General features: G+C 38.3%; 1 protein-coding gene across 3 annotated transcripts in view; it reads left to right on the plus strand.

Moving 5' to 3' along the window:
- PPP1R1C (protein phosphatase 1 regulatory inhibitor subunit 1C) overlaps positions 1-6,965 on the plus strand; it is a 127,571-nt gene extending 120,606 nt beyond the window's left edge. For 2 of the 3 annotated variants that reach the window (XM_006935395.5, XM_003990915.6), the window contains exon 7: positions 1,123-1,604. In XM_006935395.5, coding sequence (XP_006935457.1) covers positions 1,123-1,137 — 15 coding nt within the window. In that variant the 3' untranslated portion in view covers positions 1,138-1,604. Of the gene's footprint in view, positions 1-1,122; positions 1,605-6,725 lie in introns of those variants that run through there. The other variant, XM_019838341.3, reaches the window with a different exon arrangement.
- The last annotated feature ends 7,181 nt before the right edge of the window (positions 6,966-14,146 follow it).

The raw sequence follows: 14,146 nt of genomic DNA on the forward strand, positions 1-14,146 counted from the left end.
ATTAATTTGAAATTATGAAAGAAAAACATGCCAAGACATATGCCAAGTTGTTTATTAATTAACTATATCAGTCATTTATTCCATCAGTATTAACGAGCACCAACTATTTGCCAGGCATCGTGCCTGGGACCCCAAACTGAAACTACATAATTCTGACATCAAGAAGTTTGCTCTAATGAGAAAGATATGTAAACAAATCACTTCTATAAGGTAATTGATACAAGAGAAAATGATCCAAGAGCAGTAGTGAAATATAAGGAAGATCTAGCCAAGTCCGCTTGGAAAATAAGAGGAGCCTTCACAGAAGAGGCAGGCTGAGGCGGAGGCATGAGTGGGAGATTATCAGGTGGGTGAGTGGGAAGAAGCTATTTGGCAGTGAGAACAGAGCGAGAAGAGCTGGGAGGCTTGAGGGAGCCTGGAGTGATCAGGGAATGTGGAAGAGGTTAGTGTTGCTAACTCCTAACTCCTAAATTACTGTGGAAGGGGAAGCAGGAAGGGCTGGGAAGGAATGAGTCCACATAGGTAGGGAGAGGCTGGATCATATAAGCCTGTGTACCTTGAGAGGGGTGCCAGTGTTTTGCCTCTCTGTGGGCTGTGGGGGAAGTTACTGAAGAATTTTGTGTACAGATGTTTTGTAATAAAAGGAGTATATTCTGATTCCTAAAGGAGACTAACAATATCGTGATTCTTTTGTTGTTTACAAGGTACAGAAATGGCACACACATCCCTTTTGTTCCTAGGGGGTTTCTTCAATGGTTCTCATTGTACTAGATTTCAGGGATGCCAAAAGAAATATTTGAACTAAATGATATATGAAAATTACAATAAGAGTCTGTGAGTGGATTTTTAGTTAACAGGTTTTTAATAGGCTGTGATGCAATTCTTCATGGAGAAGATATAATTACAAAGGGAGCCTGTCTCGAATGGAAATTTGGCTGGGTGTGTTTTTATTTCTCAGTGAATTAAAAGGTTTACATAGGGTTAGATTATTGAAAGTCTTGGAGAAAACACATATACACCAGAGAATACTTTCCACTCATTTTCTTCATCTCTTGCAGCAAAGCAGTGAACCTGTTAGAAATAAATTTCACTTAAATAGAGCATAATTTTTTATAATTTCAGGAGTTAAGCATCTGAAGGGCCAGAATGAATCAGCATTCCCTGAAGAAGAAGAAGGTGTAAACGAAAGAGAGGAGCAGTGGGACCATTAATTACGGGTCTGCAGCAAGAAGGCTTCTTGGGAATAACTGAACTATTAACTTTTCTGAATATCGTATGGAAGGCCACTCCTTGACTTCCAGAAGCATTCTCCACCTCTTCTCTCCACACTCATACAGTAGTAATATACCTCCTGGGAAGCTGTCCCTGATTGAACTTTAGAACTAAGTACAGATTGTTCGATATCACGTCCAATTAAAGAATAAACATTTATTTTATGGTGATTTTTCCTTTTAATGACATTTGCATACATGTGAGTGTTCTAACTTTAATACTGCCCAGCTTAATCCCTGATGTCCTACTGAAATGGTTTGCCTTCTAAGGTCAAATGTAAATAGCTTCACTTTAAAGAGTAAAAAATAAACGCTAAATACATTTAGACATGACTGTGTGTCTGGGTTTAACTTACAGAAGAATGTTTAACGAAACTTTTAAGATCTACATTTATCATATTTCTGTACACAGAGGGGTCCACAGTGTTTATTTCAAAATGAAGAAATGCCAGATTTCTTGATTCAAAAGATCTCAATATATGAGTCTTTAGATGCTAAACATCCTTTTTCCTCCAGCACGTTAATGGACAAAGGACAGCAGAATTTTCCTCATTTTTTGAGCGGTGAGAGATATATTTCCCATCATTTCCACTAGCTATTAAGAAAAAAAAATGCTAAATCTAAAATAAAATATGCCCAAATCTCCCCTGCCACTTTTTGTTACTTGAAATATGAGCTATTTCCTGTTGCATTTTAGGAAATCATTAGTATTTTATAAATCTTCAAATGAAGAAATCATCAAATGAGAAATTCCATTATCATCAAATAAGAAATTCCATTGATTCAAACATATAGTCATTCATTAATTCAGTAACTACTTTCTATGAGTTTATCTCTAGCAAACCACTTTGCTGGAGGTTATAAAAATAAAGGAAAGATAATTTGTCATTCTCAGAACTGGCAGAGACGATAAAGCATCAGTATAAGGTAAGGTTTTCCCGGACGGTATATGTTTATTGAACAGGGCTTTTGGTTATTCAAAGTTCTGGCCTCCAGAACAGTATTAATTATTTACGGCATTTCAAGGTAAAGTATCTATGCCACCAAATTTAGTGAGGACGGTGGCATGCCACTTTGGTTCCCACACTGATGATATTGGTGAGGTTCAAATGTTTCATGGATGAAAAAAATGACAAGATTTCTCAGGCGTCAGTAAAGAGGAAATTAAGATGGGAAGAAAAAAAATCAAATGTAAAATCCCTGGTGGGATCTTATATCAAGATTCAAAGAAGTAGAAGTATTGTTTTTAATTTTGAATGTGAGTTTAATAATATAGAGATTAAGAGAAATATGTAGATCTATAAGACAATGCAGTAGATAATAACAATAATTTTTCTCAGTATCTTTCCTCAAGACCATAGATGTCAAAACTCACTGATAAGTAGTATGAATGAGTACTCTGGTTCCAAGTGTCTGTCCTTCTTCCTTCCTCCTTTTCTTCTTTCCTGCCTTCCTCCCTTTCTCTCTTCCTCCCCCCCCTCCACCCCCTTCCCCCCCCTCCCCCCCCCCCCCCCCGGCCTTTTTGGTTTGTTTGTTTCAGTTTTTGTAGTTGTTATTAAGCCAGTTTCAATCAAAACTTTTCAGAGTTTCTAGACCACCTGCTGTGACTATTTGTTGGATTTCCTAAATTTTCTACTTAAAACATGATTAAGGCACAGATTTGTTTTAAATGACTTTGAATTATTTGTGTTTGGAAAACATTCCGATACCCCTTGAGATTATTTGAGACACCCCAAGGTGCTTAAAAAATAAAATCTGCCCTCCCCTTTCCTTGAACACACTTTCATTTTTTTTTTTTTTCAAAAGGATTCAGGCAAACAAAAGAAACCAAAGCTTTTGCTGACTTTGTAACATCATTTGGGTAAATAAGTAGCATGGCTTCTGGATTCTTCTGTTCTCTATTAAAAACACAAAAACACAAAAATTAAAAGCATAAGTTTTCCTTAGGAAATGTTGGTTTCTTCCATTCTGTTCTCTACTCTCAAAACAGAGATTATAATTAAATAAATTTTCCTTGGGAAATAATGTTGGCTTTCTCAGAAATTTGAAGGAAACCAGCTGAGATAATGGCAATGGCTTTTCAGTTTCCTTTTCACACAATTACAGTTTACAAAAATTTTTTTTCAAGAAGACGGCTTAGCTTCAGTTTGGCCGAGTGAGCAAAGAAACTTTCTGAGCAAAACAAAACAAAACAAAACAAAACAAAAACTTTATCTTTCCCAGACCACATTTATAATGTAACATAATGGTTAGTAGATGGGCTTTTTGAGTCACTCTGGCTTGAGTTCAAATTCAACTTCTATCATATTTTAGACTCAGTTACTCCATTTGTAAAATGGTTACCATCATACCTACCCCTATGGGTTATTGTGGAAATCGAATGAGATAAGGTGTATTAAAATGCGTAGTCCACCTTGGCGAGCATTTAATCATTGGTGCCTATTATTATTATCAGGGTGGGAAAGGACCTGATAGTCTCTCCAAGCCTTACCCAGCACATGACCCTCTTCAACATCACAGACCAGCGATTGATCCCCTCACTTCTTGAACAGCTCCAGCTGAATCCCAAACCCACCCAAAGAGCTCTGTTCTTCTCTGTGTGAAACTCTTTCTCTTGTACTTCACCTCCTTGATCACAGCCTTTCAACACTCTGATGTCATCTCCTAAGTGGCCTGGTCTCTGTGATGAAACACCACCAGTTCCTCCCTACCTTTTTCATCATCCCGGCCCCTTGCTGTTGGATCCTCTTTAATTGTGTATACTGAATAAGAAAGGTTATGTCAGATGGATATGTGGCTTTTAAAAAATCTCCCTAAACATGAGAAACTGAAGCATAGAGTGTGGCAGGGTGGAGCAGAATTCTAGACCAGAGTTCTTTCTAGTAGACAATAATAGTGTATGCCCTTTTTCTTCCTAGAGCTGTCCAGGGTAAAGGTCTTTTTAAAAAACAAAATGCTCAGACTGTTCTGTTCTTAGAAAGTTTTCAACATTCATTTTAAATTTTAATTCAATTATGACAATGTTTTCTACATTGTAGAAACGTTTTAGGTTGGTAAGGGATGAGTTATTTTTATCTTTATATTTATAAATACTGTCATAATACATAATAGAAAAGATACATAATCGGCACTCCAAGCCTATGATTTTGTAGCTATTGTTGCTTAAGATGAGGCAAGCTTAATGTGTAAGTATGTTTTAGATCAATTTAAAGAAAAATATTAACTGTAGTAGAGTTGGTACCTCAATATCACAAAAGTGATATATGATTGAATGATGTTTGGAAACACTGGTTTTGGGTATTGTTACAGCAAATAACTTAAGTATTGCAGAGTTCATTTAGTTGCAATATTAATGAATTTATAAATAAACTACTTCTATTGCATTCATTTAAAATGTCTCTTTCTTCACCCACATCTAAAAGCAGTGTACAAAATGAATAATAGAAAATTATGCCTAATTACATTAATGTGTTTATGCTCATATGTAATTTTCAATATTTGCTTTCTCTGAATATGGAGGACGGAAGAAGAAGTGCCCTTACTTTTCTAAGTCCCTGATCCTAAATATGACTCTTCGAAGCTCCAGCAGGTGTACTCACTTTTAAAAATGTCTATGTTGCTGCAATGTGAAATCTGTTTAAAGAGATAAAATTATTAGATTTCAAACATCATAACATTCTGGAAAACTAAATATCAGAGGAAGAAGAGTTTCAGGACAATGATAGAGGGCATCTTTGGTTTTAAATGACATTGTAAGTAGTTAAGGTACTAAAGTTTGCAAGCATCCCACATAATTCACACAGCAATGGGAGTAAAGTTTCTAGCTTGCAATGTTGTGTGAATTAAATGAAATAATCTACATGAATGCATAGGTGCTTGATTGCATTTTGTAAAGAGGCTACCATCTGACTGTAGCACTTCCCTCGACATTTATACTGCGAGCCCTCTTCATTCTATGGGCACATGTTGGTGCAGCCAATTTCCTCATTGCATTTCATACTCAATTTATGCAGATAAAGAGATCTGGTGTGGAAGGGAGCCGACCGTAAGTATAGAGAGAGAAGTAGGCAAAGGAAGGAACTCAAAGAAGCCTGGAAACTCAAGGGAGAAAAACTAGAGAAAGTCAGTTAAAATGGTATTGGATTCATCTTCATTTTTTGTTTCTTGCTCTAAAATATGACTTAGCATTTTTCCCTTTTCTCTTACTTTTAGTAACAGTGAGGCTAATTTGAAGAAATGAGCACAGTGAACCCCAGAATAGAATCCTAGAAGTAGCAGAATATTAAAGTATGTTTGGCAAATGATTCTTTGTTATTACTCAGAACAAGCATTTGGCAGCAAATAACAGAAAACCCAGGAAACAATAGCATAGAGGCTTTTGTATGTCATGCAATAAAATGTCCAGGGCCGGAATTGTGGCTCAAGACCCCAGTGGGTATCCAGACACTTTTCATTTTCCTTAATATGCTCAATGTTGTAAATTCATGGTCCCAAGAGAGCTACTGCTACAGGCATCCAGTCTGTTCTGAGCAAAAAGAAGACTGGGAAGATAAAGGGAAAGAATCTAGCAGAGAAGCAGAGCTATCCCAGAGCCCCCCAGCTAATGTCTTATGGATCAGAGCTGTGTCACGAGACCACTCCTTGATGCAAAGGAGTTGGAGAAAGTAAATATTTTAAACCAGGAACCTTGCCACCTTCCAACTCAATCAGAGTCCTCTTTGTAAGTTATAAAGTGACCATGGATATCAGTTGAGCAACCAGCGCTATTTCCCAAACAGAATTCGGGGAATTTATTCTTCCCCGGAGTATCTAAAGAAAGTACAAACTATTCAATATATGTCAAGCAGTTGAAAACATTAATACTCACTAGATATCTTTGTTACTTAAAATGCATAAATTAGGTTAATGTCTGTGATAGACCTGTAGCTAGATATATGAGTTCAGATATCCTTAATTATTCTATAGTATTTTTCATAGGATAATTTGGTACCATTTATAAAAGTACACTCTAGAAACAAGAGACCAATGTCCTAGTCTATCAGTAAATAAATATGAATGCGTATGACAGGCTAGACATGGTTTAAGTGCTGAGGATACAACTATTCATAAGATAGCTAAGGTCCTTAAATTCATGGATGTATACTCTAGTGTTTGAAGACTGTCAGTGAGTCTTCAAATAAATTAATAAACAAGTTATTAATAATAATAAATAAATAAATTAGATCATTTCGGATAGTGATAAGTTCCTGGAAGGAAATAGAATCAGCGATGTGCTACAGGGTGGCATCTCCTCTTTTATCGTAGCTGCGTGACTTTGGGGAAGCCCTTTTATCACTCTGGGAGCCAGTTTTCTGAACAGCAAAATGTAGAGAATGATCTGAGCAGGGGATCAGATGATCCTCTGAGGCTCCTTCCAACTCTAAGATCTGTTTCTCCTCTCTGATTCTCTTTCAGGAACTACGGACAAGCAGCAAAGGAGAAAAGAAGAGACAGGAATAGACAGAAAGCAGCCGCATTAAAAGCGAACGGGATCAGAAGAGAAAAAGGGTATCTTTGTATGCTTAGCTTATATAATAGTCAATAGAACAAAAGTGTTTTAGTTAGAAATCTACACACATGTGTATGTATGAACGTAACAGCATTAGCATTGTAACCATTTATGTTTGTCTTTTAAAACTTCTCCTTAGAAAATGATCTAAAAACTGGTGATCGTTTTTTTGTTTGTTTGTTCTTGTGGTGGTTTTGTGTGTTTTTTGTTGTTGTTAAGATTTTAAAGTCCTTCCAAGAAAAATTTCCTCCCACAAATCACTAATTGGATAATTTATTCTCTCATAGCACACATGCTTTGTTGCTATTAAGTGATACATACCAGATTTTTCCCTTTACAAAGATTGATGTGATGTGGTGTGAAAGCCTCTGGAACATCTCCACAGTGTTCTGGAGGACTTTGTTATTTTCTTTTTCTCCACCAGGTGCAAAATGGGTTGATAATAACCAGCAGCTGACTTGTGAGGCTGTGCTCCTGTGTGAGCTTGGAAAAACACCAACACAAAACAAACACCACAACTACCACCATCGCCCTCCTGGATTGCTTTCTGAAGCGCTTTAGATATTTTATACACAAATATTTACGTTTTCAGAAACTGTTCCTTCGTTTTATATGTTTTTTTAAATGTATATATGCTATGCTCTTTGCCAAGTTCTTCCTTTTTGTTGTAATTTATTTCTCTACTACTAAAAGGGAGATCTTGAATTTGGGTAAATTTTAAGCAATTTATTTTTAGTTTTTCTAATTCTGGAATCTGAGCCTTCTTTTACAATAGGGAGAGGCTTTGACATATATTTCCTTTGTTTCTTTTCAAGTTCCATCATATGTATTTATTCTTTTCTTTCTTTTTCAAATCCATTGGTCTTGATGGAATTTAGTTCCACAAATATGTCTTGATAAGCCGCTACATACCAACCGGGTATTTACGCATCTGAGTTATAAAAATGCAAAGGCTTTTATTGTTGCTGCCGCCCTGCCACTTAATATTGGTTCAGTTCTTTACAACTAATAAAGTGGCCTCACCTTTGTTTCTCAGTTTACAATCACATTAAATATGTATGACAAGTAGGATTCATTTTATAGATCAGGAAACTGGAGTCTGAAGAAAATAAATGGCCCTAAATGAACTAATAATCCAACAAAACGCTTCTACTAGCTGATGATCTTTTTGAGAAGTTGTGACAGTTTTTCAGATGGAAAAGCCCATCTTCCTTAGAAACCAGAGGCTTTTACAGTTTAAAAAAAATTTTTTAAATGTTTATTTATTATTAAGAGCCAGAGAGAGACAGAGCATGAGCGGGGGGGGGGGGGGGGTGGTGGGCAGCGAGAGAGGGAGTCACAGAATCTGAAATAGGCTCCAGGCTCTGAGCTGTCAGCACAGAGCCTGATGCAGCCTGATGCACATAAACCACGAGATCATGACCTGAGCTGAAGTAGGACGCTTAACCAACTGAGCCACCCAGGCACCCTGGCTTTTACGGTTTTTTATAGTGTCTTGTAGATTGCTTTGGAACTAAACTTTCTACATGTCAGACCTAAAGCATAAGGGGAAAAGTTTGTCAATGATGCTGGAATGGAAAGAAACACCTCAGTTCTACCTTAATTCTTTGATATTGTCCTCAAACTAAAATGACCTTTAACCAATAAAAGACGCACATTGGAAATTCTTTTTAAACTATGTGCCTCACTTAAAAAAATTTTTTATGTTTAAATCTGTACTTGAAAAAAGCAATCTTTAATATCTGAAAAGTAGGAGAGAACTGCTGAGTTTATGACAGTGTTGGGTATAAACTTTTTTTAAAGAACAAGGCATCAATCTTTTTCAGTTGTTTCTTTTCTTTGATTTCTAATAAATTGAAAAGTCATTTCACAAATTACTATTTTTGTCATGACCTTTCCCTTTCTCTGTGCCCCACTGTCCCCAGGATTTAAAGAATTCTAATTTTTACTTACCATTCCCAAATTTGTTCTGCCCCCAAAGTAAAAATAATATAAACAAGCATAATTACCATAGAACTTAAATGCATAATTGTGGAATAGATATTATGGCATTAAAAAAACCATATCCTACTTAATGAGGAACCAAAGAGAACCTTCTAACTGCTGCTCTCCTCAGGCTAACTGAGGAATCAATTTTATTGGTATTTCAAAATACCTTTTTTTGCTCAAGACTAGTGATGGGGTTCAGGTCCCACTGCTGTAAAGTATGGCACCTTGGCGTATTGAGTATTGTAAGCTGAAGGAGCTTGAGAAAAATGGCAGACGCAGGAAGGTCACCTTCCCTCTGTCCTTCTCCCTGAAACAGTCTATAAAACCCTCATGTGAGAGGTGCCTTATACCCAGAAGAAAGGAGCGCCCTTGTCTCTGAAGTCAAAGGGATTCAAAGAAGAATCTGAACAAGCTTGCTAAGTTTCCCCCAGTTTACTACCCTTACTACACTCTCCTTAACTTACCATATTCTTCCGGCACACCATTCTTCCTCAGTCCTAGCACAACAATATTCAGGTCTGTTTCATTGGCTCTTCATTTCCTTATGAAGGCTCCCATGTCATGTAAAACTTGTATTAAATAATCTGTATGCGTTTTTCCTACTACTCTGTCTTTGTTAGTTTAACTTTCAGACCTAGCCAGAAACCTTGTTCTACCCACAGGAGCAAAGATATAACATGGCTTTATATGAATCAAGGCCACAGAACAATAAGAACCTAAAAAAAAAAAAAAAGGCTCATAGATGGTTGGCCATCTCTTTAATAATTACAGGAGAATCTCTTTCTTCTTTATTTTTTAAAGAGACTGGCATTTGTCAAGGCATTGCAATAGATGGGCAAGTTTTCCCATTACATTTCCCCCGAAGCATAAATTCCGTGGATGTGTTTCTCTAATCATACTAATTACGTTACCAGATGTTCTCATCTTTCCTCTGTTGCCTTAATGGGACATAGATCTCCTATTTTGAAATTGTCACTTATTTGTTATATTTGCGAGTGTTTAAAGTCTTTATTCGCTTTTGAGAACACTTAGTAGTCTAAAAATTAAAACTTGATCTGAAGACCAGTGATGCCTAAGATGGGAATTAGACTATTAATTATACTTACTAACTATACTGTACTAGTACAATTATCCTGGACTCTCATAGGATAGCCAAGCTTGAGCTACCTATTTTCATGGTCAGTATAAACAGACTTTTCATGGGAAGCAGTTCAGTGGAACAAATATTAATTGGAACCAATTGATATCTAAAGGAGATTTTTAAGAACAATAATTCTTACAGTATGGGCAGAGAAGTATTAAAAATTAGACATTGTCACCATAAGCTCCCAAAAGCTATTTTGGGGAAAATGTAATTGCCAAAATCAATAAATTTTTACTTAAGTCATAAATAAATCTCCATGCTTGTTTTCCTATTAATTTATTAATTTTTACAAACCTGTTCCTTTCATTGTGTAATGTGGAGTTAAAATATTTTCCATTGAGAAATATATATACGAATGTGTGTGAAGAATTTACACGAGTGTATACATGTACATATGCACATGTATATATAAAAAATATGTATGCAAATGCATATATATATATAATTGCACTGATATAAAAGAAACTTTTTTATTATAAATTTTTATTTTTAATTTGGAGACAGAGAAAGAGAGAGAGAAGGACAGAGAGAGAGAGAGGGAGAGAGAGAATCCCAAGCATGCTCTGTGTCGTTAGTGCAGAGCCCAATGTGGGGCTCAAACCCACAGACCATGAGATCATGACCTGAACCAAAATCAGGAGTCAAACGTTCAGTGACTGAGCCACCCAGGCATCCCGAAAGGGAACTGTTTGAAAGAGAAAATAAGTGTAACCCATTTGCTATTAAAGAACAGAGAATTAAAACCCTATTAAAGAAATACTTCCCTAAATTCTCACTTCCATATTATCTTTTGTTAAGGAAAGGCTAAGTGAGAATGGAGGGAGATGTCCAGAATAAACTAGGTGAGAGGAAGAAAGCAAGGACATCCTGACAGAAGGCGAAGAGCTGGCGGTAGCCAGGCGGGAGGTGGGAAGAGAAAGGCAGCCAGGGGCTGAGCTAGAGGCAGGGCCAGCTCCTTCTTCCTCAGGGTCCCTGGCCACACAACTTGCTTTTAGTAGGTTCCTGCCCAGGCTGCCAAGTCATCTCCATCTGAATGTGTCTTTGGCACCAGGGCTATTTCTAGCAGCCCTTTTCTCTGTGGTGGGTTTAAAGATTATGGTTTCAATGTTGACCCACTTGGCTTCTAGATTGCATCTGATTTACCACATTTAGTGGACGTGTCTGTTTATGGGCAATTTCCTCATTATGAAAGGTCCTCTCCTTTTTTTGTTTCCTCCAAAGAAAGACCTTTTTGTTTTGCTAATGAAGGTTCTCTGAGATCTGTGGAGAGTGCAGGGGTGTGTGTACCCGTAGTTCTTTTTTAAGAAACTGCTATTGTTGCTCCTAAGTACACCTGGATGTCTAATAATGTGTTTTATTTAACAAGCCATTTAGGAAGTCTAAAGGTTATTGTTATTTTAATCTTTATGCTGATATTTTTCTTAATATTTGCATTAAAAAATTTCCCCTAGAATTAAACGTCTACATGACCTATATCAACATACACATCAATATAAGCATCTGTCCATAGATGTATACACTAATATTTCAATCTATATCTCCATCTATTTCTGTCTATCTATAGCACAGATATTTTGCCTTGCCTGTCCTCCATAAAGGACATTAAACACTGTGGTTAATGATAATGCATCCTCTACTATAGAATGGCCAGCCTACTCTTTACATGGAGAAATGTCCCCATCATGTGGACTCTTAGGATATTGCTACTGAAGTTAAAACCATGCTGTTTTCTTGCAACTATAATCATGAATTAATTTTTTTTAAAAAAGGAGGACGATTCCTTTAAAGGAGAACCTTGGTAGATTCTTATTTTTATAGCTCATACTATTTCAGTATAGGAAAAATCTGTGTCAATATTCCCAGCATCTTACATGGGCCATTTCATTTCATCATTCCCATGATGGTATAAGATAGGTACTCTTACATCTCCATTTCATAGATAAGAAAATTGAGGCTTGTCTAAGATCACAGAGACCATGGCAAAGTCTGAAATTGAAATGAGGGTCAAATTCAGTCCTTGGATGAGATATTTCTTGCCTCAGATCCTTCACATAAAATCCAACAAGAAGTAATGGTAAATGGATTAATGTAAAAATAATAACATTAATTTATGTTAATTGAGGGCCAACAGGATGTCAGGTACCGTCCAGATCCTTTAAATATTATTCTTTATTATCTTGCCATTTGACTTTGCCAAAGTCTTCATGGTGAGAGGTTAGGAAATGTTAAGGTCAACAGCTACCAGCCGCCAAAGACATACTGTGAATTGAAGTCATTCCTGCTTCAAACTTGCATGGTTGCCACTGTTAATCATCAAGGCTATTTGAAATCACCTAGGAAATGTGAGCTTTGGTAAGATTTTGTAAGATTAGCAAATCTGGTAAGATTAGCTACAATTAATATACCTCTGCACCAGCAGACCCATCTCCCCAAGGGTAATAGGAGACAGATGGAGAGATCCTAATGTTTCTGTCATATAATTCAGGTTTGCTTTTAGTAGCTATTAAGTATTAATTAAGAATTAATGCACTCCCCTTGTGCCTGCTCTGAGAAAAAACACAAATGGCTTTTTAGAATTATGTCGATCTAAAGTGCTTGACGAGTGAGTCTCATTTTGATTGAATTAACTAGAGATGTTATCTGAAAAGGATTAATTCGATAACATATCAAACACATAAGACGAACAAATACAAACTTTTCCTTCCTGCCTTCATTCATTATATTTACTTATTCCGCAAATAGTTACCGGACACCTACCGCGTGTTAGGTTCAGGGCATCCTGACTTTAAAATCCGACAGCAGCTGTATGACTAGAGGAGCTCCGGGATTCAGGCAGGGAGGGGTGGAAGTTCCGAGTTCACCTGGAGGAGGGTCTAAGGCTCCTGACCAGGGAAATGAGAAAAGGCTCTCTGGGAGAGCTGGCAAATGTGCAGACCCGTGGAGGAAGCGAGCACGGCGACGGGGAAAGATGGCGAAGATCCTTGCAGAGGAGGCACCCCATGCCAAGGCAGACCAGAAATCCAGGAACAGAGCGAATGGTGAAGTGAACCAGACAGCCCGGGGTTCGACTGCGTGGGGCTCTGAGTGTTAGGGTAAGGAGTTTAAGGTTTACCTGTAAACCAGTGTTTCTCAGAGTGAGCTCTCCGTCCTGCAGCACTGGCATCACCTGGGGCCCCCACGTCACACCTACCGACTCCGCATCCCTGGGGCGTGGCCTTGGCAACCAGTAGTTCAGTAGCCCCACGGGGTGACGCTGCCACAGCGGGTGGAGAACCGGTGCGGTGCAAGCCCTCCCAGACTCCCGTGTGTGCCGTGGTGAAGGGGCAACGCTGATCTCCCCAGACCTCCGCGGGGTCAGGCAAACCCCACCCCCACCCCCCGGGGAAGCTGCAGTCCCTGGGAGTGACTGTTGCCAGCACAACAAGCATCCTCATTATTCTACTCTAGGATCCTGAGCAACTTGGATCTCGGGGGGGGGGGGGGGGGGGCGAAGCCCTGTGGAAAGTCGGGACAGGCCTGTGGGCCAAAAAGGCTTCCTGGCCTGTTTTTGCCTGACACCCCACCCCGCAAGCTGAGAATCACTTTTACATTTTTATTTTTTTTAATTTTTTTTTTCAACGTTTATTTATTTTTGGGACAGAGAGAGACAGAGCATGAACGGGGGAGGGGCAGAGAGAGAGGGAGACACAGAATCGGAAACAGGCTCCAGGCTCTGAGCCATCAGCCCAGAGCCTGACGCAGGGCTCGAACTCCCGGACCGCGAGATCGTGACCTGGCTGAAGTCGGACGCTTAACCGACTGCGCCACCCACGCGCCCCCACTTTTACATTTTTAAAGGGTTACAAAAGAAGGGAAGGAAGAGGAGGAAGAAGAAAAAATGTTGAGGAAAGAAGAGAAGGAGGAGAAACACTGTAATGGAATGTGGCCTCCAAAGCTGAAGTATTCCCTGTCTCATCCTCTGCAGAAAAAGTTTGCTGACGACTGGTGTAGACGAGGAGAAACTGTTTTTGCAGAGAAGAAGCAATAGGTCCAAACAATGAACTAAGGAACAGAAAAGAAAGAGAGAAAAGAACTGAAGGCAGAGAAGCCAAATATGGAACACAAGGAAGACCGTCAAGGTGTAAACAATGCAATGCTCTTTGAAGAGAAAGACGTGGGGCTACAGCGCTTAGACAAGTAGATTGTTTTACGGCA

Source organism: Felis catus, chromosome C1 (assembly GCF_018350175.1).
Source record: "Felis catus isolate Fca126 chromosome C1, F.catus_Fca126_mat1.0, whole genome shotgun sequence".
NCBI lineage: Eukaryota > Metazoa > Chordata > Mammalia > Carnivora > Felidae > Felis > Felis catus.